Source organism: Mastomys coucha, unplaced genomic scaffold (assembly GCF_008632895.1).
Source record: "Mastomys coucha isolate ucsf_1 unplaced genomic scaffold, UCSF_Mcou_1 pScaffold22, whole genome shotgun sequence".
In the NCBI taxonomy this organism is placed as follows: Eukaryota; Metazoa; Chordata; class Mammalia; order Rodentia; family Muridae; genus Mastomys; species Mastomys coucha.
In genome coordinates, this window is record NW_022196905.1 from 209741599 (window position 1) to 209763925 (window position 22327).

The following is a 22327-nucleotide window of genomic DNA, read 5'->3' on the forward strand; positions in this document are numbered from 1 at the left end:
GGGGGGGGGGGGGGGAGGCTATCCGGAGTCATTTTAATCCAGACCCGGTATCTTGCCCAGGCGGGCCTGGAACTCAGAATCCTCCTGCCTGAATGTCTACTGTATATTTGTCATTTAACAAACCATCGTCACCTGCAGGTTGGGGGCATTAAGGAGTCCGCGAGCACGGACGGCAAAGGACCCTTTTCACTAGGGACCGGATTAAATCCGCACCACCGCCTCAGTTTTCCGAACTACGAACGGCAACAACCACCAGGAAAGACCGTCCGAGGCCGGGCATCGTGGGCCCACACCTGGGAAGCCAGCACTTGGCAATGCAGAAGCAGGAGGACTACACTGAGTTCAAGGCAGCCTAGGCTACAGAATGAGCCCAGGAGTCTAAATAATACCCTTCGAAAAGTGCCTACGTGGTTCCCCATGATTGCCAGGCCGCGCGGCGGGAGGAAAGAGGCGGAAAAGTCTTCCTCCTCCTCCAGGAAGCCCTCCCGGCTCGACCTGGGCCGGAAACAAGCGGAACACCCGGCGAGCTTCTGCGCCTGCGTGCTGGGAGCACCCACCACCCGGCATCCCATCTCCGGTTCCGCCTTCCCGCCGGCAGGACCCCCCAGGCCCGAGCCACCCGCCCAGCGTGCCCCGCAGCCCGGCTCCGCCCGCGCCACAGCCGTCCCTACCTCTTCCCCCGGCACCGGCTCGGTCGCGTGTCGATGACGTCGTGGCGCCTGCGCACTCAACTATCGGTGGCGCTCTGCTCATGACGTTCTTGGGTGCCGCCATCTTGGTAGAGGCTGTCCTAGTTTTTCTCTAAGCCAAAATACTAAACCAGTGTTGCCAGCTCTTCTTCTTTCCCAACAAAATGTTTCTTTAGAATATCATGTATTGGTTCATTTCAGACATTAGTGAGTAAAAGCGGAAGATAAAAGCTACATTCTATAACGGTGACCTCACCAAGATGGCCGCTGCCCGGAGAAAAGATGGCGAGGCGGGCCCTAGCCCTATGCGCGACGGCCTTGTCGTGCCGCCAGGGGGCGTCCGTGGCCCACGCGGGTTGCGGGCCTGGCTGCTATGGGCTCTTTGTCGAGCCAATGGCTCCTTCAGCTCAGGACAAAAGTCAGAAGGCATTCTTTGCCCTGTCGGGGAAAAGAGAATCAGAAGAGTAGAAATTGGATCAGACTAAATGCAACCGACATAGCCGTCATGGTATCATTCACCCCAGCACGATGGGGCCCGAAGCAGAAGGACTGACTGCAGGTCTGCGCTAAAAGTGACACTGTCTCAAAAATAATTGAACATCACTGAACTGCTAGATAAATCACAGCTGAGTACAGGGGTCCTCGGCTGCCCACGTCAGCCACTGCTTTGTTGCTGAAGCCGACGGTCACTGCTTAAACCTTTTGCTTTTCTTCTCTTCTTCTTCTCCTTCTCCTTCTCCTTCTTCTTCTTCTTTCTTCTTCTTCTTTTTTCGAGACAGGGTTTTGCTGTGTAGCCCTGGCTGTCCTGGAACTCACTCTGTAGACCAGACTGGCCTCGAACTCAGAAATCCGCCTGCCTCTGCCTCCCAAGTGCTGGGATTAAAGGCGTGCGCCACCACGCCTGGCTCCTTTTGCTTTTCTTTACTTACTCCTCCCCTGGTTCTTTTTTGATGCTTCTGTTGCTTCATTGGCGAGTAAATTCATCTTAGTCTATAATACTTAAGAGGTTGTGCATCTCCGTCACAATTACTGCCACTTCAGGCCTTCCTTGGAGTCTCTGGGTGTCAGACCCCTGAGGAGGGACAAGTTGAGTCATTCCTTTCAATGGCACCTTCAGCATCTCTGCTGGGACCTAAGTCATCCCAGGGATCTCCCCTGCTCTAACATCTGCCATGGCTCCACCGCCCTAGCTCCAGCCTGCCCGTTTCCTGTCAGCCCCAGCCCCTCCAGCCTCTCCTTCTCAAACTTGCCAGGCCTGGTTCTGCCTGATTCTGCTTTCCCTGTGATGGCATGTTGGGAACAGGGAACCTGCGGGCATTGAGGTGTTGTTTGGCATCCGGAAACGGGGGAGGGGGGGTTGGGGGAGGGCAAGGGCGGGGAGGGGCTGAACCCATCCTCCTCACACCTTAAGGCAGGATCCTCTCTTGACACACTGTGAGGCTGGGGACTTGAGCACAGCTCCCCGCTGTCCCCCGAAGCCTGGAGGAGCTACCAACTCTTCCAGGGAAATTGACTCAGGTAAAAACTGGATGCTCAGTGCGGATGTGACTAAGCATGAAAGTTCGATAGCATGAGTGGGAGGCCCACCTAGGGCACAGGCGAGGATTTTCAGGGAAGAGCCTTGCTTTGATAAAAGACATTTACATTTTTTTTTCCCAAAATTCCATTTTGGGCTGGCGAGATGGCTCAGCGGGTAAGTGCACTGACTGCTCTTCCAAAAGTCCTGAGTTCGGATCCCAGCAACCACATGGTGGCTCACAACCAACCGTGATGAGATCTGACGCCCTCTTCTGGTGCGTCTGAAGACAGTGTGTGTGTGTGTGTGTGTACACACCTGCGTGTCACTTCCCTGCCTAGGTGCAGGTGTTGCAGTCCGAGGACTCCTTGGTTGTTTTCTACACCTCCAACTGCAGATAGGGATGTGACAAGGCAGAGGCATGAGCTGCTAGGGTGCACGAATGGACTTGTCCTCCCTAGAAATGGGGTTCTTGGAGATGCCCAGGAAATTACAGGTTTCCAGCCAGCAAAGGAAGGGTCTGAGCATTTGGAAACTTGTCCCTCTCTCATCTCACGTTCCCACCATTCACACCCCAGCCTGACTCAGGTAAGGGGGTGCACAGACCAGGACTGTACCTTTCATGAAGACTCTGACCTCAGATTATTTATTTATTTATATATTTATTTTTGAGAGGCTCTAACTGTCTAGCCTTTGCTAGCCTTGGAACTCACAGAGATCCACCTGCCTCTGCCGGACAGGCAAGTGTGTGCCACCACACCTGGCTTTGTTTGCTTGTAGAGAGAGAGTGCAACATAGCCATGGATGACCCTGAACTGACTGACCCCCTGCCTCATTGTCCCAGGAGCTGGGATGGCAGGCATGCCCCTGTAGGAAAGAAAGCAGAAGGTGCAGTTTGAGGAGTCTATTACCGTGAGAGGGAACGCAGGGCAGGAAAGATGACTCCCTGGGAAGAAGTGCTGCCCCGCTCCCACCCCAGCAACAGCCTGAGCTGGCTCCCCGTCGTGTGGTAGGCGTTGAGAAGGACAGAAGGAACAGCATACAACTGTCAACATGGTGTTTCAGCCTGTGGACTGCTAATGTCGGCTTTCTCAGGTCTCTCGGAGGTAGTCACCCTCTGTGGCGGCTGTATGGACCTCAGAGGAGGATGGCTTCCTGCTGGGCCCAGCACGCAGCACTACTGTTGCCACGAATAGGTTCCAATTGTATGAGGTTCACCGGAAAAAACTTAGCTGCACAGTACCTGGTGTGTTAGCATTGGGGAGGCTGAGGCAGGAGAATATCATGAGTCTGAGACCAGCCTGGGCTACAAAGTAAGATGTATCTTTTAAAAGCAGGTGCTGGGGCTGGGCAGTGGTGGTGCACACTTTTAATCCCAGCACTTGGGAGGCAGAGGCAGGTGGATTTTTTTTTTTTTTTTTTTTGGTTTTTCGAGACAGGGTTTCTCTGTGTAGCCCTGGGTGTCCTGGAACTCACTCAATAGACCAGGATGGCCTCAAACTCAGAAATCTGCCTGTCTGAAAACCACCACCACCACCAACAAAAAGCAGGGGCTGGGACTAAGTTATTAGAATGCTTGTAGCTCTGTTGGTAGAGAGCTTGTGGCTCAGTGTGTAGCATGCTTTTGTCCATAAGCTGGACATGGTGGCATCCACCTGTCACCAGGACACAGGATGGGAAAAGTTCAAAAGCTAGCCTTGAATTTGAGGCCAGCATGGGTACAGGAGACCCTGAATCAAAAATCAACCAAACAAACTAATAAAACCCAGAAAGTTGGGCACATGATAGCACACACCTTTGATTCCAGCACTTGGTAGACAGAGACAGGAGGATCTCAGTGAGTTCCAGGCCAGTCAGGGCTATAGAGAGAGACCTTGTTTAAACAAACAAACAAACAAACAACCAGAAAACCAAAAAGAGAGGAGGAAAAAAAAGAACTATGAAACATGCTCTTTCTGCTTCCCTGAGTGACAGAAGGAAGACTTGTCTCTGTGAGAGGCGACAGCACGTAAGTACCTTTAGAGAAATGCAAACATTTGTTCCTGATAATCCATCCCCTAGTGTTTGTTTGTTATTAAACTTATTAGTTTTATCTGAATGGCAAAGTTCACAGACAGCATTGGTTTGGCACGATAAGTCTGCAGGTTGTTCAGGGACAGGAATTCTTGGAGTAGTTAGGTGGACCTCTTTTTGTTGGTGGTGCTGAGACAGGATCTCTCTGTGTCCAACAGACCGGCCTAGGGGATTCGCTCTCCTCAGCCTCCTGAGTGGAAAGAGTAAAGGTTTGGGTGCCATACCCTGACATGTTGGGGATGGAACCCAGGGCTTCATGCACTCTAGGTGAGTTCTGTATCACTGAGCCACAAGCACTGTAGTAAGTGAGCTGTAAGCACTGTATCAACTGTACAACCAGCTGAGCGGCTGCCCAGCCACTACTGCTTTCTATGAAGTAGGTTTCCCTGTGAAGATTAGTCTGTCCTCAAACCCTGATGTTTCAACCGCTCATGTAGAGGGTGACAGAACTATACTCAGCCCAGAATAAGTCAGTGACCACATCACCTCAAAAACTAAGGGTTGGGCTGGGCAGTGGTGGCGCACGCCTTTAATCTCAGCACTTGGGAGGCAGAGGCAGGCAGACTTCTGAGTTCGAGGCCAGCCTGGTCTACAGAGTGAGGTCCAGGGCAGCCAGGGCTATAAAGAGAAACCATGTCTCGAAAAACCAAAAATCAAAAAACAAAAACAAAACAAAACAAACCCAACAACAACAACAAACTAGAGGTTGGAAAAGGAGACCAGAGAGAACTAACACTGGGACGTAATACCCCAGTTTTTAGCTACCTTCTCTGATACAACACCCTGGAAAACACCCTGAAGAACTTTCTATATGCTCCTCCCAAAAGGTACATTTTTCACACACTTGCTTGCGAAATTCGTCTACTCAGAATCAAGCCTTAATCTCTTGCACATGATATACTTCTGAGATCACACACCGCAGTCAGCAAGCCCAGCTATCCGCAGCCAGAGCAAACTGCGTTATCTTCAGTCAGTGGGGCCCAGAGGTACTCAGGGCTATAATGAAGAGGGGTGGGGACAAGGCCCAGGGGTAGAGCCTCTGCCCAGCATCTCCCAGGGAGGCACAGGGGCGTGGCTCAGGGTGGAGCCTCTGCCCAGAATCTCCCAGGGAGGCATAGGGGCATGGATGGGGTGAGATGGGGGGGGGAGCCCCTGGCTAGAATACCCCAGTGAGGGGCTGGAGGCTTTGCTCAGGGGTAAAGCCCCTACCTAGGATCCCCAGTGAGGGGCTGTGGATGTGGCTCAGAGGTGGAGCTTCTGTCCAGAATCTCCCAAGGGGGCGCAGGGTGGTGGCTCAGGGTGGAGCCCCTGGCTAGACTCCTCATCGAGGAGCTGGACCCAGTTCTTTGTTCACTCCTTTAATCCCAGCACTTGGGAGGCAGAGGCAGGTGGATTTCTGAGTTCGAGGCCAGCCTGGTCTACAGAGTGAATTCCAGGACAGCCAGGGCTACTCAGAGAAACCCTGTCTCAAAAAACCAAAAATAAATAATAAATAAATAAATAAAAAAGAAAGAAACAATTTCTTTTGGCCTGCAACCCAGGCCGGTCTGGAACTTGTGGCCTCCACTTGTGCTTTGTGATTGTCTGCACGAAGCCTGGCCTGTTTTAGTTTTGTTGTTTTTTATTATGTCTCTAAGTTACTTGTTTCTTCACCCGTGTGCGTGTGCAAAGCCCCTAGGATGGCCGTGGGTGCCTTCCTTGCTGCTCTCTGACTTCTTTTTCTGAGACAGGTTCTCCCACCAAACCTGGAAGTCACCGATGTGACCGGCCAATGAGTCCTACATCCCCAGTACTGGAATGACAGCAGCGAGCCAGCTGTACTTTGCCTTTTAACTTTTCATGTGTATTCCTGTTTCGCCTGCTTGTCTGTCTGCACCATATGCGTTCAGTGCTCACAGAGATGGTGGGTCCTCTGCAAGAGCAGCTGGTGCTCTTAGCTGCTGAGCCATCTAACTCCCGTGTCTGGTTTATTTGATCAAAGTTATGTGAATGAGACTCCAGTCTACAGGCCCTTGATTTCTTCTCCTCTAGGGGACCCCCACCTCAGTCAAGTCGCAGAATATTCCAACACCAAACGGTTGTCAGTCACTCGGGCTCCCCGTCAAGCCCTTGCTGACACCCCAAGCCAACCTGAGCCTGTTCTGGACCTTTCAATCAATGGAATCTCTTGCTCTGGGAACGTCTGTCCCTGCACTGTCACAGAGGGGCTTGTATGTCAGTTTCCTCCCTGCAGATTCCTGGCCTCTGTCCTAACACTGCGCCTTGTGCAGTCAGGACTCCTGGCCACTGTGGCCCCAGATCCTCATCTGCCCCCAGGGCCTGTGCAGCTGTAGCCCTGCTCCAGCCCTCTCCTTTCAGCTGCCCTGGCCATGACTCACCTGCAGGCATCTTGTCTCAAAACAAATGTTTGAGAAAGGACCAAATCCAGCAACCGCAGGAGCCCTGTTGGGAGGTGGGCTGGGCAGGCATGAAGCCCAGCGTGACAAGGCCCCTGGGGACACAAAGCAGAGGCCAAGGGCCTGTTTGCTTTCTGGGGTTGACCCCTCTCCTCCTCTCCTGCAGCAATCTGTTGCACTGGATAATGTGGGCTGTGCGGATATGTGGGCAAGCAGCAGACTATGCTGACAGCAAAGAGTCGCCCTGGGGGGTCTGCTCTTGTGACACACAAAGCTCCAGGAGACAAAAAACCAGCCCCACAATCCTCACCCCCACCCCGCCCGTGTATGTGTGTGTGTGTGTGTGTGTGTGTGTTCAAGACAGCATCTCACTATGTAACCCTGATTATCTTGGAACTCACTCTGTAGATCAGATGGCCTCGAGCTCATAGAAATCCTCCTGCCTCTGCCTCCTGAGTGTTGGGATTAAAAGTGTGCACCACCCTGTTCAGCTGAATAAATCTTGCTCATCTCTGATTGTTTTCTTCTTAAAGATATTAATTTTGGGGGCTGGAGAGATGGCTCAGTGGTTAAGAGCACTGACTGCTCTTCCAGAGGTCCTGAGTTCAATTGCCAGCAACCACATCGTGGCTCACACCATCTGTAATGGGATCTGATGCCTTCTTTTATAGTGTGTCTGAAGACAGCTATAATTGTACTCATATACCTAAAATAAATAAATAAATCTTGGAAAAAAAGATACTCATTTTTTCTTCTTTCTTCTCTTTTCTTTTCTTTTCTTTTTTTTTTTTTGAGACAGGGTTTTTCTGTGTAGCCTTGGCTGTCCTGGAACTCACTCTGTAGACCAGGCTGGCCTTGAACTCAAAAATCCACCTGCCTCTGCCTCCCAAGTGCTGGGATTAAAGGCGTGAGCCACCACCACCTGGCCTAATTTTGTTATTTTTAATCATGTGGATGTGTGTGCCTGGTGCCTGCAGAAATCAGAAATGGGCGTTGGATCCCCTGGAGCTCAGACACCTCATGTGGTTGCTGGGGACTGAACCTGGATCCTCTACATGAGCAGTTCTTGAGTCCTCTCTCCAACTCTTAGAATTTGCCTTGTTTTGTTTTGTTTTGTTTTGTTACAGAGGAAATGGTGCGATTGTTCTTGAGGTTTGTTAAAAGTCTCAAAGCCACAGGTTGGATGAAATCAAGAAGACTGCAAACCTAACCAAAAAGTAGACAGCACGCAGCGTCCATCACTGGCCTGAGACTCAGGGCATGGGGGCCTAGGACCTCCAGGCTGACATTCTCACAGTCTGTTCCAGGCCTTGTTTGTTCAGACTCTACAGCTGTGCCTCCGGTCCACCTGGCTGACCTCCCCCGCATCCCACCTCCACCCTGAAGAGTCCTGCTGAGCTCAGACACCAGCTCCCTCCTCCCACTCCTGTTACTGTTTGTTGTGTTTAAGGCAGGTTCGGCTGGCTTGCAGCTGCACGGGAGGCAAGACTCTAGACTCTACTCCGTTGGAGGGAATGGGATGATGGCCAGGAACCTGGAACTCTTCTTCTGGCAGATCAGCAGCTCATGCATAGTGGGCAGGTGCTCTCCCGCTGAGACAGGTTCCTGATCCAAGATGCAGGATTTTTAAAAGAGCACCTTTTGGAATTTGGCTGGCTTTCTGTTGCTAGGGCAACGGCATCTGAGAGCCCGATGTGTAACCCATTGTCTGGCCAGCCCTGGCGAAACAGTGTGGAGAACCAGAGAGGTGCAGCCACAGGGGGGCGGGTCACACTGCAACCTCATGGGATTCTGTTTTAGTGGGCAATGCTATGTGCTGGGAGCTAAGTTTGAGGAGCACTCGTTCTGAGGGAGGACCCCAATTATGTCTCCAATGTCTGTGGACAGGTCTTGAATCTTGGATTTGTTTGTGATTGCTGTTTGGGACTTGAGACAGTCTCAGGCAGCCCAGGCTGGCTCTGCACTCACCCTTAAGCCAAGGATGACACCGTGAGCTTCAGATCCTCCCATCGCCACCTCCCATGTGCTAGGATGATGAATGAGCCTGTCCCACCTAGCAGAGTGAATCTTGGGTTTCAAGCATCGCAGGTGTCCCTTGGAGCCAGCCAAGCCCGAAGCTGACTCAGCCAGGGGAACTTAACTGCTTCCTGCCTGGTGTGGGCTCTGTTCCTCCTGGCTTCCTGACAGCGCCCCTGCTGCCCCAGAGCCTACAGGAATGTCGGCAGGCTCTTGGCCTGAGCTACGGATGCCTAGACCAGCAGGAGAGAGAGACACAACCACCAGCCCTGTGGGAGGCTTCACCTGGCCCTTTGGGACTGTCAGCAAGGTTGGGATGTGGAGGCGAGGAGAGGGAGGCCAGGGCTCTATGGTTGCTTGGTCCGGGCACAGGCAGTTCTTGGAGAGGGTCTGGAATGAGAGTCTGGGGTGAGTCAGCAGGTAGAGAGCTTGTAATTTCCCTGCTCAAGGCACCGCAGGAGAGAGCTGCTGAGAACAGCGGAGGGTGTGTGTGCAGGAGACAGCACATGCAAAAAAATAAAAAAAATGCTAAAAACAATATCAGGAGATTGAAGTCAGCTGTGCTGTGGAGGCCACCATGCCGGGGGTGTGCAAGGTTTTCATTCCAGGGACCAGAAGAACCCTGGAGCTCTAGAGGGCATGGATCATTCAAACACGAGAGGCAGAAAAATTCCTGAAGAGCAGCCACCATGCTGAGGAGCCTGATAACATCCGCCAGCCTTTGTGCTAAATGAGGAACTGGGGAAATTAGGCTGCTCCAAGCCAGGGAGTGAACAGGGCTGCCTGTCTCATGTCAGGTGACTGAAGGACAGACGTGACACATTCTGGGTGAAACAGGGCTGCCGCCATCTTGGCTGGCAGCTAATGCTGCTAGAGATGTTTGCCATCCAGATAAGAAAAAGAATCAAGGCCAGAGTGAAAGAGAAAAGAGAGGCCTGAAAGAGGGTTCAATAGGTAAAGGAGCTTGCTGCCAAGCCTGAGAATATGAGTTTGAACCTCCAGTCTTGCACAGTAGGAGAATACCAACTCTTGCAAGCTGTCCTCTGGCCTCCCAGTGTTCTGCTTCGGTGTGTGTTTGCATACACACAAATAAAAGGGAGCAACTTTTGGGGGTAAAATAAGGGAAGTGATGGCCATATTGTGGTGGTGCACAGTTTTAATCCCAGCACTGGGGAGGCAGAGGCAGGGTTCAAGGCCAGCCTTGTGTACATATCGAGTTCCAGGACAGCCAGTAGTACCCAGAGAGGCCCTAACTCAGAGAAAAATGACAAATCATTAAATAAAATAAAATAATGGAGGTGGTGGGGTCTGAGAGGAGAGAGATTGTGGGAGGACTCACACACTTCTTGCTAGACAAGAGGAAGCAGAGGCCGGAGGACCGGGTGTTAAAGACATTATCTTGAGTTACATAGCAAATGGGAGGCCACCCTGGGCTACAAATTACTTTGTCTCAGTCCTGGCCTTAAAATCAAACCAGCCAGAATGTGGCCACCCAAGAAATGAATTCCCCAGGAGAAACATTAGTATGATGGCCTCAGGAGTGTGGCTTGCAGGACTCCATGGGTGCTCAGGTACCCATACATCTTGTGCTTGCACAGAGCCATCCTGCACAGCCTTCTATACTTGTCTTGTGCTTGGGGAACAGAGCCTCTGGCATGAGTGACAAACCCTCCAGGTCACAGCAACTGTCCACTGACTTGTTGTCCTGTAGTTTTGAGACAGGAAAGCATTCTACAGCCCACATGAGTCTGGAACCCACAGCACACTCCTGCTTCAGTCTTCTGACGGCTGGATCACTCAGGGGTGCCACTCCACCTGACTTGCTCTTGTGGACACCCTAATGTACGGAGCAGTGTCAACTCTGTAGATACTTCTTACACCATTTGTCTAGGGAACTATGACCTCAGAAGACAGCCATGTACGTTCAGGAAAATAACTTTTTTCAAATGTTTTCCATTTATGGGTTCCTGGAACACACAGGCATGGGGCCACAGACTGACAGCCAACTGATTACACTGCACCTGAACACCTACAGTGATTTTTATTTGTTCTACACAAAAGCTGGATACAATGTAGCGATCCACCCATTTGGGAATGGATGACACATTGTGGTATGTCCTTACAAGAAGACTTGGCAATGAAAAAGAATGAAACATTGATATACACAAAAGCGCTGAGTGATAGCCAGGCCTCAGCCAGACTACCTTAAGACCCTGTGTCAAAAATAAAATAAAAATGGAGGTGTAGGTGTGAGGCTCAGTGGTAGAACAGTTGCCTAGCGTGTACAAAGCACAAGGGTGAAGGGCAGAGAGCATGGGAGGTGGGCTCTGCGGGGCCTCCTGGAAGCCGGAACACATTAGCGGAGGCTAGGTGGCCATCACAGAAGAAACATCTTTTCTGATATCTGCAACCATCAGTCCAACTCGAGGAGGCAACTCTTCTGTCCGTGTCTTGTGCGGGCTCTGAGAATCTGTCCCTGGGCACTTCCGGTAGCTTCACAATCCTTGGGGCTCTGTGTTCTGTAGACACCCCATTTCTCCCTCTGCCTTGATTTCCCCTGTATCTATGACCCTTTCGCTGCTTAAAAAAAAAAAAAAAACTCCTTCGTGTTGATGAGGGTGGAACCTTGGGACTTCTGTGTGCTAGGCAAGCCCTTTATCTCGGAGCTACCCTGCTCACCCAGATTACTTATATATATTTGGGGGTGGGCAGGGTCTTCTGTAGCCCAGGCGGCTATAGCTGAGAATGACCTTGAACTCCTGAATCTCTCGCCTCCACCTTCCTGGTGTTGGGGTGACAGTCCTTGGTTTCTCTGCTTGTTAAATGGGAAAACCTCACAGTCTGGAGCGTTCTCAGCTGCCTACTGCACTCTACAATGTCACGAAGGTTCCAGACATTTTCCTTTGTGGATAGAAAACCAACCCTCTTTTTTGGGGTGCGGGTGGGACATAGGGACTTCCAGGCAGGGCCTGTGTCAGCCAAACTTCTGTACACGCTCTGGTCCAACCATCCAGGGAGGAGGCTGCTGGACCGAGGCCTGTGATTGGCCTTCTCGGGCCACGCCCTCAGAGGTTGGTCTCAACATCGCGCCCCAGATACAGGGGGTGGGTCTCAGGGCCTGGCCCGAAGCCAGGGGGCTTCTTGGTCGCAGCAGGGATGTCTTCCGGTCCCTGGGAGAAAGCAGAGAACATCATACACTGGTCCCAGATGGGGTCCCCGAGGATTAGGTCAGCTACGTGCAGGGTGGCCCAGCACCCCTCCCTCCACCAGAGTCAGCCGCTGTCCAGGCTAGCTTTGTAGCTGAAGTTCATCCTCCTGCCTCCACCTCCTCGGTGTTGCGCAAGCACTCCACCAGGGCCCAGCCCTAGTCCTGGTGTAACCCTCAGACTTGCAGTGAACCTCCTGCCTCAGTGCTGGGATCACTAAGGTCCCTACATCAGGTTCATAACCTTGTTTGTTTTTTTTTGTTTGTCTGTTTGTTTTTGTTTTTTCGAGACAAGGTTTCTCTGAGTAGCCCCGGCTGTCCTGGAACTCACTCTGTAGACCAGGCTGGCCTCAAACTCAGAAATCCACCTGCCTCTGCCTCCCAAGTGCTGGGATTAAAGGCGTGCGCCACCACTGCCCGGCCATAACCTTGTTTTATTTCTCTGTTATGGGTATGGGGTGTGGGTGTTATGCCAGCGTGTGTGCATACCTGGGGCCTCAGATCCAGGGGAACTGGAGTGACAGACGATGGTGCTCAACATGTGGTGCCTGAACGGACTGGGTCCTCTGCGGGCCCAGCCTGCGCCTCTAGTCCCCTTTCTACTGTTACTTGAGATAGGCTCTCATGGGGCCCGGGGCCCAGGCAGGCCTCAGGGTTGCTATGTAGCTCCGGTTGGCCTCGAACTCATGGTCTGGCACTCCACATTTCTATCTTTGGTGTCATGTACTAGAAAAGCTTCTCCTTTCTTTGTGTCACTCTGGACACTTGACCCGAGGTAACAATGTCTCTTACTTTCAGGTCATCGACTGGCTCTACAGTCTCTGGCCTCAGCTCCAGTCTAGCTCCCCACCCCCTCGCCCCCTGTTTCTTATGTAATTAAGTAATGTTATCTTAAGAATATTCTTCATGAGTATCTCTCTCTCAAGGGGAAACCAGTTTCCCCTGCCACAGGCAGGAAATAATTGTTTAAAAAAACAGATATGATAAAAATAGCGCTCATGTGTCGGCCCCTGGGAAAGAGACAACTTTAACCACAGACAGGAATCTGCCGGGCCCAAAGAGACCACACCCACAAGGTCCCCATGGTCTTGGTGCCCAGTGACCTGGGCTGGGTCTGACCTTCACCAGGCTGTCCTCTAGCATGGTGGTGTCCTCCTTTGGGGCCACAGAAGCTGTCTGCCGAGCAAGGTCCCACCACAGTAATCCAGGGCCCAGGGAGCTGCGCTTGGTGGGGCCTAAGGGGCAGGAAGGACAGGGACTCAGGGTTGAGTGCTTGCCCAGCCCTATCACCAGCCATGGCGGCCCACTCGGTTCATCTCAGTTGCTTCATCTGAATCGTGAGGAGTGGGGTTGGTTTCAGTCTTAGGTTATTTTTCTCTTTTGAGACAGGGACACCAGCTACAGCTCAGTCTGTCCTGGGCTCATGGCAGTCCTCCTGCCTCTGCCTTCTGAGTGTTGGCATCACAGATGGGCACCATCACCTCAGCTGGCTGGGAATGCCCAACGTTTGGCCTCTCACTGTTTCAACCCTAAGGTTTAGAAGTACAGCAACAGCCTGAGGGCATCAAGTTGCTGAATCATAGGAGCAAACCAGGCTGGGCCTGAGGGTCACGTGTCAAATCTCAGAGGGTAGAGGGCTTAATGTGCAGTCAGCCCTGGCTTCCACCGCCAGAACCACATAAACCAGGTATGGTGGTGCATGCACTCAGGAGCAGGCAGAAGAGTGGGATCCTAAATTCAAGGTCTGCCTCAGCTACATAAGGAATTCGAGGCCAGCCTGGGCTAAGTGAGACCCTGTCTCCAAAGGAAATATATGACTAAAAGAGAATATAGCCTGTGTTAAGTGTGGTGATGCACACACGTCATCCAAGCACTCATAAAGGTGAGGCAGGATGGTCGTCATAAGGGTCAGCCTGAGCTTCAGAGAGAGACCCCATGCCCCCACTCCCATTTCAAATCCAAGCAAACAGGATGCTGTTAGAGCCCTGGAGTCTCCCCATGCTGAGATTTGCTTCAGGACCGCGGACAGCGTCTCGCATTCTCCCAACCCCCAACACCCCCTGGACGTAGCAGGGACTTTCCGTGAGGAACCTGCTTCATTCAATTCCGGCATCTGCAAAATAGAATCAGCCTTATGGGGCGCGGGGTATCTCGAGGGTGACGCAAAAATATGCCAGCTCTCAGCCGGATGGGAGCCTTTGTCGTCTCTCCCTTTGGGGAGCTGAGGATAGAAGCAGGAGGATGAAGGGCTGACCCCAAAGGAGGCCGCTGCACTTACCAGTTAGGTAGCTGATGAGAGCACCGCAAAGCATAGTGGTCAGCGTGCCCAGAGCCCCGTAGTAGAGATAGGAGATGGCATAAAAGGTGTTAGCAAGGGCAGGGCGGCCCGCGTCCATTCCAGAACTAGGGTGGGAGAGGACAGGTGTGAGATGCCCTCTTCCTGTCTGTTCAGGGTCCAACTTCAGCCATCCCTCAGATACGGAGATGTGTGCAGTGGGCCAGGTCTCCCTTCTTTCTGCTACAGTCTACCACCCACCATGGTTACCCATTGATCTTGCAATTAGATGAAGGTGAATGCTTAGAAAGAAACCTTCTGGTCAAAACCTCCATGGCTGTGCATGAGGAAGTGAGTTCCTAGATGTGCCTTCTGAAGAGGCACACACAGGAAAATACCAACAGGACCTGACCAAGCTTTGGAAGGTTTTAGATGGGCATGGAGCTTCGCCTAGCATTTTTCCTTTCTTTCTCTGTATTTTTCTAGAGGGAACCCAGGACCTCTCCAATGCTAGGACAGGACTCAACCAGTGAGCATCATCCCAAGCCCAGGCCTCTTTTGAGACAAAGTCTCAAAGGCCTTGAGGTCATAGTCTCCCGGGGCTGGGAAGAGGAGCCTGTGCACACTCGGCTTTGTGCACAGAGGTTTATGGAACTCTGTTCACAACAGCACCAACCAAGGCATCGCCCACATGGCCATCCATTGATGAGCAGTTACACACATGTGGTACATCCATTCAATGGAATATCACTAAGCCCTGAAAGGGAAGGAACTGATGGTGGACACTTCAGTCATAAAGAGTCAAGGATGAACTTCCAAAACAAGGTTAGATGCAAAAGTTCACATATTCTAAGATTTCGTTCTTAGGAAATGCCTAGTAGAGGTGAACCCACAGACTTAAAACATGGATCCTCCCAGAAGCTGGGAGAATTAAACAATTTTAATTTATTAATGTGACCAAATTGTCCTCAAACTTATTCTGTAATCAAGGATAGTTTATGATCTAGTCTGTTGACTCTAAAGGGCTGGGAAGTTCAGCCACTACACCCAGCTAAACCTAAGCTTTTATGATTAGCTGTGTAGCATGTGAATTACACCCCAATAAAAAGTAGAATAATTAATAAAGACAGAAGACAGTTCTATATGAGTTCGAGGCCTGCCTGGTCTACAAGAGTGAGTTTCTGTACAGCTAGGGCTACACAGAGAAACCCTGTCTGGAGAAACCTAAAAGGGAGGGGAGGGGAGGGGAGGGAAGGGAAGGGAAGGGAAGGGGAAGGAAGGGAAGGGGAGGGGAGGAGAGGGGAGGGGAGGAGAAAGAAAAGAAGAAAAAACCAGAGTAGCCAGATATGTTGGAGCACTCCTGCCACCTCAGCATGCAGCAGGTGGCGGAAGGAGGATCAGGGGTTTGTTCAGGGTCATCTTTGGCTATAGAGAGTTCTAGGGCCAGCCTGGGCTACAAGAGACTCTCTCTCAAAGTACTAAAATACAAAACATAAAAGTAAAAGCAAGGCAATTCTTCTGCCTTTGGCTCCTCTACCCTTCTATTAAGCTCAATGTGGCGTGGCCCGGGGGCCCTTGCCCAAACCGATTTTGTCCCCTAGGAATGCTCTTTCCTTGGCTCCCAGTCCATTCGTGTTAACACCCTCACATCACACCCTGGATCCCCAACCCCGGGCTTTTCACCTGGGAATCCCTCTGGAATCGTTGGCGGCTCCGTGTGGGCCCAGGAGGACCGAGACATTGGTGCATCCCGCAGCCGAGGTGGGCAGCACTCCCATGGTCTGCTCTCCAGGCGGGTACAGTGTGGCCCCCACGGCCACCCAAAGGGATACAGTTAAGCCTGCTGCCAGCCCGGAGAGGACGCCCTGGGGGCGGGGCCACAGTGAGGTGCGGGGCACTTCGATCACGCCTCTCACAGACCACGCCCACAGCCCTCCCTACTCACTGGCGTGTTGCAGGCTGGGAGCAGCATCCCGAGAGTGAAGGCGCCAAGCAGAGGCCCACTGATGACACCCATCACCGTGAAGGAGCCCTGCAAGGCAGGTGGAGAAGGACTGGGCTCACTCACTTCTTGGGATTCAACTTACCCTATGGAATACCTGCAGGTCTTGAGATTCCATTCCGCTGTGCCCCCAATTTCCTATTTCTCCCCCAAGGCTAGTAGACAGAGTCAGTGATGGATTTCACGTGTGCCCTCGAACTCCCTTTGTAGCTAGGAATGGCCTTGAACTCCTCATCTTCCCACCTTAGCCTCTAGGGTGACAGGCGTTCAACACCACCCCACCCCCACTCCCCACTAATGTCCCCAGTAGCCCGAACATCGAACATTGCCTCGACTGAGACTCATGTAGGTGCAAGGCAGATGGGGTTGGGCTCTCACCTGGAGGACCCCACCTCCCAGCAGGGAGGACAGAGCAGCCACAGTGAGGCAGGCTGAGCCATAGATGAATGCTGTGGGGGAGGGGAAGCTCAGTCAGTGTGGGGGGTACTACCCTGGTCCCAAACCCCAGTCCCCCAAACTCACAGAGCCCTTTAGAGATGAAAACCAGTTTCCGTGGTGCCAAGCCAGGCATCCTCGGCTTGATGAGGTCTTCCACAGTTACAGCTGCCATAGCGTTGATACTGGTGGATGCGGTGCTGCAGATGGAGGAGAAGCAAGCCTTAGGACACAGAGCAGGCTGCCTAAGCACAGGCCACGGGCCACGGCCACAGGCCACGGGCCACGGTGGGACACATCCAACAGAGCTGGTGCAGTTCCCCCTGGGGCCTGGGGCCGTCCTCCCTAACTGATGGACAAGGCCAGAACTTGGCATCCTCCAGGGGATAATGGCCAGTGAATTAGGACCAGAGCCCCTGGGGGCTGAGTCATGCTGAGGGGCAAGCAGGAAGCTCACCTGAGGGTGCCACTGTAGGCACAGGCCAGGAAGAGCCCAGGGACTCCGGGCAGACCCTCGAAAATGTCCAACACGAGCAGCGGCATGTACTATGGAGGACAGAGGCCTCTGTGACATGGGAGACAAGGAGACAGGCCAGCCTCGGCTACATTGTGAGTTGCAGGTTAGCCTGAGCTACATGAAACCCTAGCTCAACAACTCCCTTACCCTCCAAAGGGAAGAGTCCAGCTATTATTACCTTGAGAGTCCTGTCACGATGGCTTGCCTGAGGTCTTATCTCCTCTTGACATCCTCGAGGGCATTTCTGTGACTCTCAGTTGAAATGCTCCTCTGGCCTGCTCTCTCACGTCTATGGCTCCCTACTGCCTCCCAAGCTTGCCTCCCAGGCTCAGATCATCCTCTGAGTTTTCTGCCTCACAAAGTTTGCAGCCTGTGCCTTCTAGAAGGAATGCTTTTCCAGCCCCATCCCACGATGGGAAAGCTGGGCGGAGTCTGATGCCTGCGAGCTCACCTGGTCGGGGGCTGAGATGCGGCCTGTGAGGAGGGGGTCGCAGTCCATGTAGTAGACAAACATGACAATGCCACAGCAAGCTGCGCTGGCCACAATCAGGAAGAGGCCCAGCTGGTTGATAAGCAGGGCCCTGGGGGATGGAGTGGCCTTAGGAGTGTGTAGGGAGGGGGGCAGCCTGTCCCAGAAGCCCCTGTGTGGGTCCCTCACCTGCATACTCACAGCTTGGCTTTTCTCTCTGTGTGGCAGGCCACGTAGCGCTGTACTTGGGCTTGGTTCACGCCATACATGGAGAGCCACACCAGGGTGCCACCCACTATAAATGTCCAGAAGGTGTAGCGGCTCCGAGGATCAGGGTTAAAGCTGAGTAGGGAATGAGGCAGGATAACAACCATGTGGGGATGTCATCCTCCCCAGATCACCACCCATGGCTTCTCTAGATCCTAAGGGGACATTTGCAGTGCGGTTTGAAGTATGAGTAGAAGTTTTCTAGGTTGAGTTTTGTTCCCCTCTGAGACACAGTGCTGGGAAGGCTGAGGGACAGAAGTGGGGCTACCCTGGGCTGCACAGGTGAGGCCCCATCTCTCACTCCATCAGGTTGATCCGTGAATGGTTTTGAGCGAGACTGAGCACGTTCCAGGGCCCCCCCATGAGCATGACACCTCGGGCCAGGATCACCCAGAAGCCGACAAGCATCACCACCACCTGGAACACATCTGTCCAGACCACGGCCTTCATACCACCCTGTGCGAGAGAGGGGATACAGGTCACAGACCCGGCCAGGGCTGCTGGGGGAGGGCTGAAGAGCACCCCCAGCTCACTCTGCCTGGCTTCCTGTGGCACAGGGAACCTTCTTGAACTTGCCCTCTGTGAAACAGTGTGAGTTTCCGTGGTCGGTCGGAGGATTAGACAAGGTAAGGGTGAACAGATGCAGTGGCCCCAGGAATCCCAGCAAATAGTCCAGCATCTAGTATTATTGTTATCCCCTTCCTCTGTTTCTGGCTCATGTAGCCCAGGCTGGCCTAGAACTTACAAGCTTCTAGCCTCGGCCTCCCTGGTGTTGCTGTAACAGGAGCCAGGCAACTACTTCTGACTCACAAACTGTTATTTCTCGCTGCCTTTCATAGAAAACTGAGCCTCCATCGCTGAAAACAATAACCAGAACATGCCAGCCCCTTAGGTGGCACAGCCAATCAGGGGATCAGGAGAAGAGCAGGCCAGAGTCTCAGGCAGATCCAGCTGAAACCAGTTCACTGTTGGTCAGGAGCCAGGAAAGGCAGAGGGCCAGCTTAGGCACCAGAGTGACCATGGGAAGGCAAAGCTCTGTCAGGGCTGCTGGATCCAGCCGCACCTGAAGCTCACATCTCCATCAGTCTTTATGTAGGAGAGTCCACTGGCTGAGTCAGGCAGGCTGCGGGCTACCTCAGGAGTCAGGAAGTTGGAGTGGTGCTGCCTGCCTGGAGTTTCCCGCGTGTCAACCATCACAACTCACTTACCACGGTCGTGTACAAGGTGCAGATGATTCCTGTGGACAGGAGCGATGCCCAGATGTCCAACCCGGTTACTGCAAAACACACCTCCTGTCAGATCTCCCTCATCCTGCCTGCTCACGTAGGGTCCAGCCTGGGCTCCTGGCCCCTCCCCCTCCCGACAGTCAGACCTTGGTTCAGGATGAGCGCAGGCGCGTAGATCACGATGCCGGTGTACAGCATCTGTGGGTGGGGAGGGCGGTGATGGCAAGGGGCGGGCGAACGGGTTGGAACCAGAAAGAAGAGAGCGCGGATCAGGCAGGAGGGGGCGAAGCCAGGTTGCAAGAGGGTGATTTCAGGTGCGATGGGGTGGAGCTAGGGAAGAGGGTGGCCCTAGGCAGGATGAGGGCGTAGCCATGGGGGTGGTCCTAGGATGTCCAGAAGTTGAGCTCAGGCTGGGAAGGGGCGGGGCCAGGTAGGATGGGGGTGTGGCGTGAGGTCAGGTTGGGGCGGGCTGTGATAATTGCTCGTGTGGGCGTGGCAGGGTGGGCAGCTGGCTCACCGTGGCCACCAAGTACTGCAGCGTCCCGCAGAGCCGGACCGCTCGGCTGAAGCGCAGTTCTAGGTACTGCAGAGGGAGCCAAGGGCTGGAGGTTACCGGATAAGCGACCCCTCAGCCATCCTCACTGTTTCTACTCTGTCCCGGAGTGCCCCAACCGAGCTTATAACAGAGTCAAGAGTCTCTGTGTAGGCCAAGCCGGCTTGGAACTCGCAGCAACCCTCCCGCCAGAGCTTCTCTAGTACTGAGATAATCAGACACGGGACTTCAAATTGTCACTACATTTGTTGGACCGTTGTGGCAGGGTGCCCAGTGGCGCCCTCAGATTTGAAACTGGGGGTCTCCTTAGTGAGTCCAAGCTGGCCTGGTACTCCTGCCTCAGTCTCCCTAGTGCTTTGACTACAGGTCGATGCTCTCCCGTTTTCACTACGGTTGCTGAGCGGTTGGGAAATCCTGCACCTCGCTGCAGGCGTTTGAACTCGGTCGGGCGCCGGTGGGCGGCTGGTCCGGGGCGCACGCGAGGGGACAGGCGTCAGCGGGAGGCCACTGCCCCGAGGCTGCTACGAGCTGTGGGACCCGGACTCGCTCTTCCTCCTTCCTGCCCTGCCCGGTGCCCGCGGCATCTTCCCGGAACCTTCCCGTGGGACCAAGTCCCCTACCTGGTAGGTGCTGGTAAGGCCCAGGCGGTAGAAGATCGGTAAGAAGAGAAAGGCGGTGAGCAGCGAGTTGAGCAGTTGGCCCGCGCACATCCACAGAAACTTGAGGCCGTAGCGCGCCGCCTCTGCGGGGACCCCGAGCACCTGCACAGCCGACATGAAGCTAGCGGCCAGCGACAGCCCCACAGGCACGGCCGCCAGCTGCCGGCCCCCGGTGAAGAAGTCGTCCGCGCTGCGCTGGCCGCCGCGGGCCAGGCCGACCCACAGCCCGATGCCCGTGGACACCAGCAGCATAGTCGCGAACACGCCGTAATCCCAGGCGCCGAAGGTGGCCCGGGCCCCAGCCTCCTCGCCCTCCATGGAGACAGGTGAGTGTGCGCGGAGAGGATGCGGAGGATGTCGGGGACTCTGGGTCGGAGCGAGCGTCGCGGCGCGAGTCCCCGCTGGGCCGTCGACCCACTCGCTTTTCGCGCTGCGGATTTATTGGGCTCCGGGGTCAGCGCGGCTCCGCCCCCAGCCTGGGAGGCGGGCGCGACCCGCACCCTTTCCGTCCTGGGGCGAGCGGGCCTGTAGGGGTGCGGGTAGCGGGAATGGGGAGGGGGGAACACTAGCGTCTCCTGACGTCTTTCTCCCACATCTAAGGCTTGTTCCGTGTAGGGTTGTGGACAGACGGGAAGGGACATTGGACGGCTCAGACCTCCGCTCCCCTCCGCTCACACAGCCTGCGGGAGTTAAGAACCGGAGCTACCAGGAACCCGGGACTGGGGTTCACTTTCGGAGACTTCCGGGCTCCATAAGGAAAAGTGAGTGCGCGACCTGAGCCCTTCGCCCAGAGAGCATCTGCCTTTCTCCTCAGCGGTGTGGGAGAAGGAACTGTCCAACCTTGCTAACCCGGTGGGAGGCACTCAGGTTCTCTTGGAGAATTTCTCCCTTCTGTTTAGGACTCAGTTTCCCGACCTGCACAAGAGCAGCCTGGACCCTTGGTGTGTGTGCGCGCGCGCGCTCGCGCGTGTGTGTGTGAGATGGAGTCCTGACCTGGGCCTACCCTACCAGCAGGAGCACAAGAGTGTGCACTACACCTGACCTGGCTGTCCTCCCCCTTCCTGTTTTCTCTTCCTTCCTTTCCCACAGGCTGGCCTCAAAAGTGTAGCAATCCTCCTGCCTCGGCTTCCCTAGTGCTGGGATGACAAGTGAGGGTTCATTGGATACCCATTTCTCCCTTCTATCGCAGGTACTTTGGCAAAACTGGGTCCAGAACAGAAGTTTGCTGATAGTGGCTTTCAAGGGACCCCAGGCCTGGGGTGATGCAGAACTGTCACCGTGGGACCCTTTTCTGGTGAACTGACCGTTTCTGGGGTGTTCAGGGTTGATTCCCTATAGAGTCCTCCACGTTTCAGGCGATGTGGCACGCGCCCCCTGGTGGCCGTACATGCTGTATACTGACTGGTTCGACAGCCTTCTTGGACGTGCTATTAGGAGGGAGGCCGGGTTGGGGCGGTCTCCCAAGCCTAGGTGGCAGGCTTGAGGGCATTTCTGAAGGGTTTGAAAAGGGCTTTAAAGTTCTTTTTTCTTTTTCGAGACAGGGGTTCTCTGTGTAGCTCTGGCTGTCCTGGAACTCGCTCTGTAGTCTAGGCTGGCCTCGAATTCAGAAATCTGCCTGCCTCTGCCTCCCAAGTGCTGGGATTAGAGGAGCACTCTGTCACTGCCCGGCTCCTTCTTTTTATGACTTTATTTTATATTTACCTGTGAGTACACTGTAGCTGTCTTCAGACACACCAGAAGGGCATCAGATCCCATTACAGATGGTTGTGAGCCACCATGTGATTGCTGGGAATTGAACTCGGGACCTCTGAAGAGCAGTCAGTGTTCTTAACTGAGCCATGTCTCCAGCCTGAGCTTTCAGGTTTTGAAAGGCTTCAGGATGGGTAGAATTAAGAGATGGTATGTACATGAGGCACTCTGAAGCCAAATGGGAGGAAGCAATGACAAGTGGAAGGGAAGGAAGAGCCTTCCTAATTTGCAGAGGCAGGCTGCACTGCCATGTTGGGACTGCACTTGCAGTCATGCCCAG

General features: G+C 53.7%; 2 protein-coding genes across 3 annotated transcripts in view; both read right to left on the reverse strand.

Moving 5' to 3' along the window:
- Ccdc124 (coiled-coil domain containing 124) overlaps nucleotides 1-718 on the reverse strand; it is a 4837-nt gene extending 4119 nt beyond the window's left edge. Inside the window, exon 1 of one of the 2 annotated variants that reach the window (XM_031340191.1) lies at nucleotides 672-718. The gene's annotated coding sequence lies outside the window, so the exon portion shown is untranslated. The remainder of the gene's footprint in view (nucleotides 1-671) is intronic. The other variant, XM_031340192.1, reaches the window with a different exon arrangement.
- Nucleotides 719-11091: 10373 nt separating this feature from the next.
- Nucleotides 11092-20707, reverse strand: Slc5a5 (solute carrier family 5 member 5). Its single transcript, XM_031342975.1, has 15 exons — nucleotides 20260-20707; nucleotides 19604-19669; nucleotides 19233-19284; nucleotides 19069-19136; nucleotides 18162-18316; nucleotides 17795-17935; nucleotides 17576-17705; nucleotides 17065-17153; nucleotides 16695-16807; nucleotides 16551-16621; nucleotides 16116-16202; nucleotides 15854-16035; nucleotides 14174-14298; nucleotides 13015-13130; nucleotides 11092-11860 (listed from the first exon to the last, which is right to left on the reverse strand). The coding sequence occupies exons 1-15, from the start codon at nucleotides 20614-20616 to the stop codon at nucleotides 11756-11758; spliced, it is 1857 nt and encodes a 618-aa protein (XP_031198835.1). The 5' UTR covers nucleotides 20617-20707; the 3' UTR covers nucleotides 11092-11755.
- Nucleotides 20708-22327: the final 1620 nt, after the last annotated feature.

Excerpts from the sequence above, each read along its gene's own strand:
- Slc5a5 (XM_031342975.1), bottom strand. The coding sequence starts at position 20,616 with ATGGAGGGCGAGGAGGCTGGGGCCCGGGCCACCTTCGGCGCCTGGGAT. Across the intron at positions 19,285-19,603 it reads TGCAGTACTTGGTGGCCACG|ATGCTGTACACCGGCATCGT; the intron begins GTGAGCCAGCTG and ends CCCCACCCACAG. Across the intron at positions 16,622-16,694 it reads TTTCATCTCTAAAGGGCTCT|CATTCATCTATGGCTCAGCC; the intron begins GTGAGTTTGGGG and ends CCTCCCCCACAG.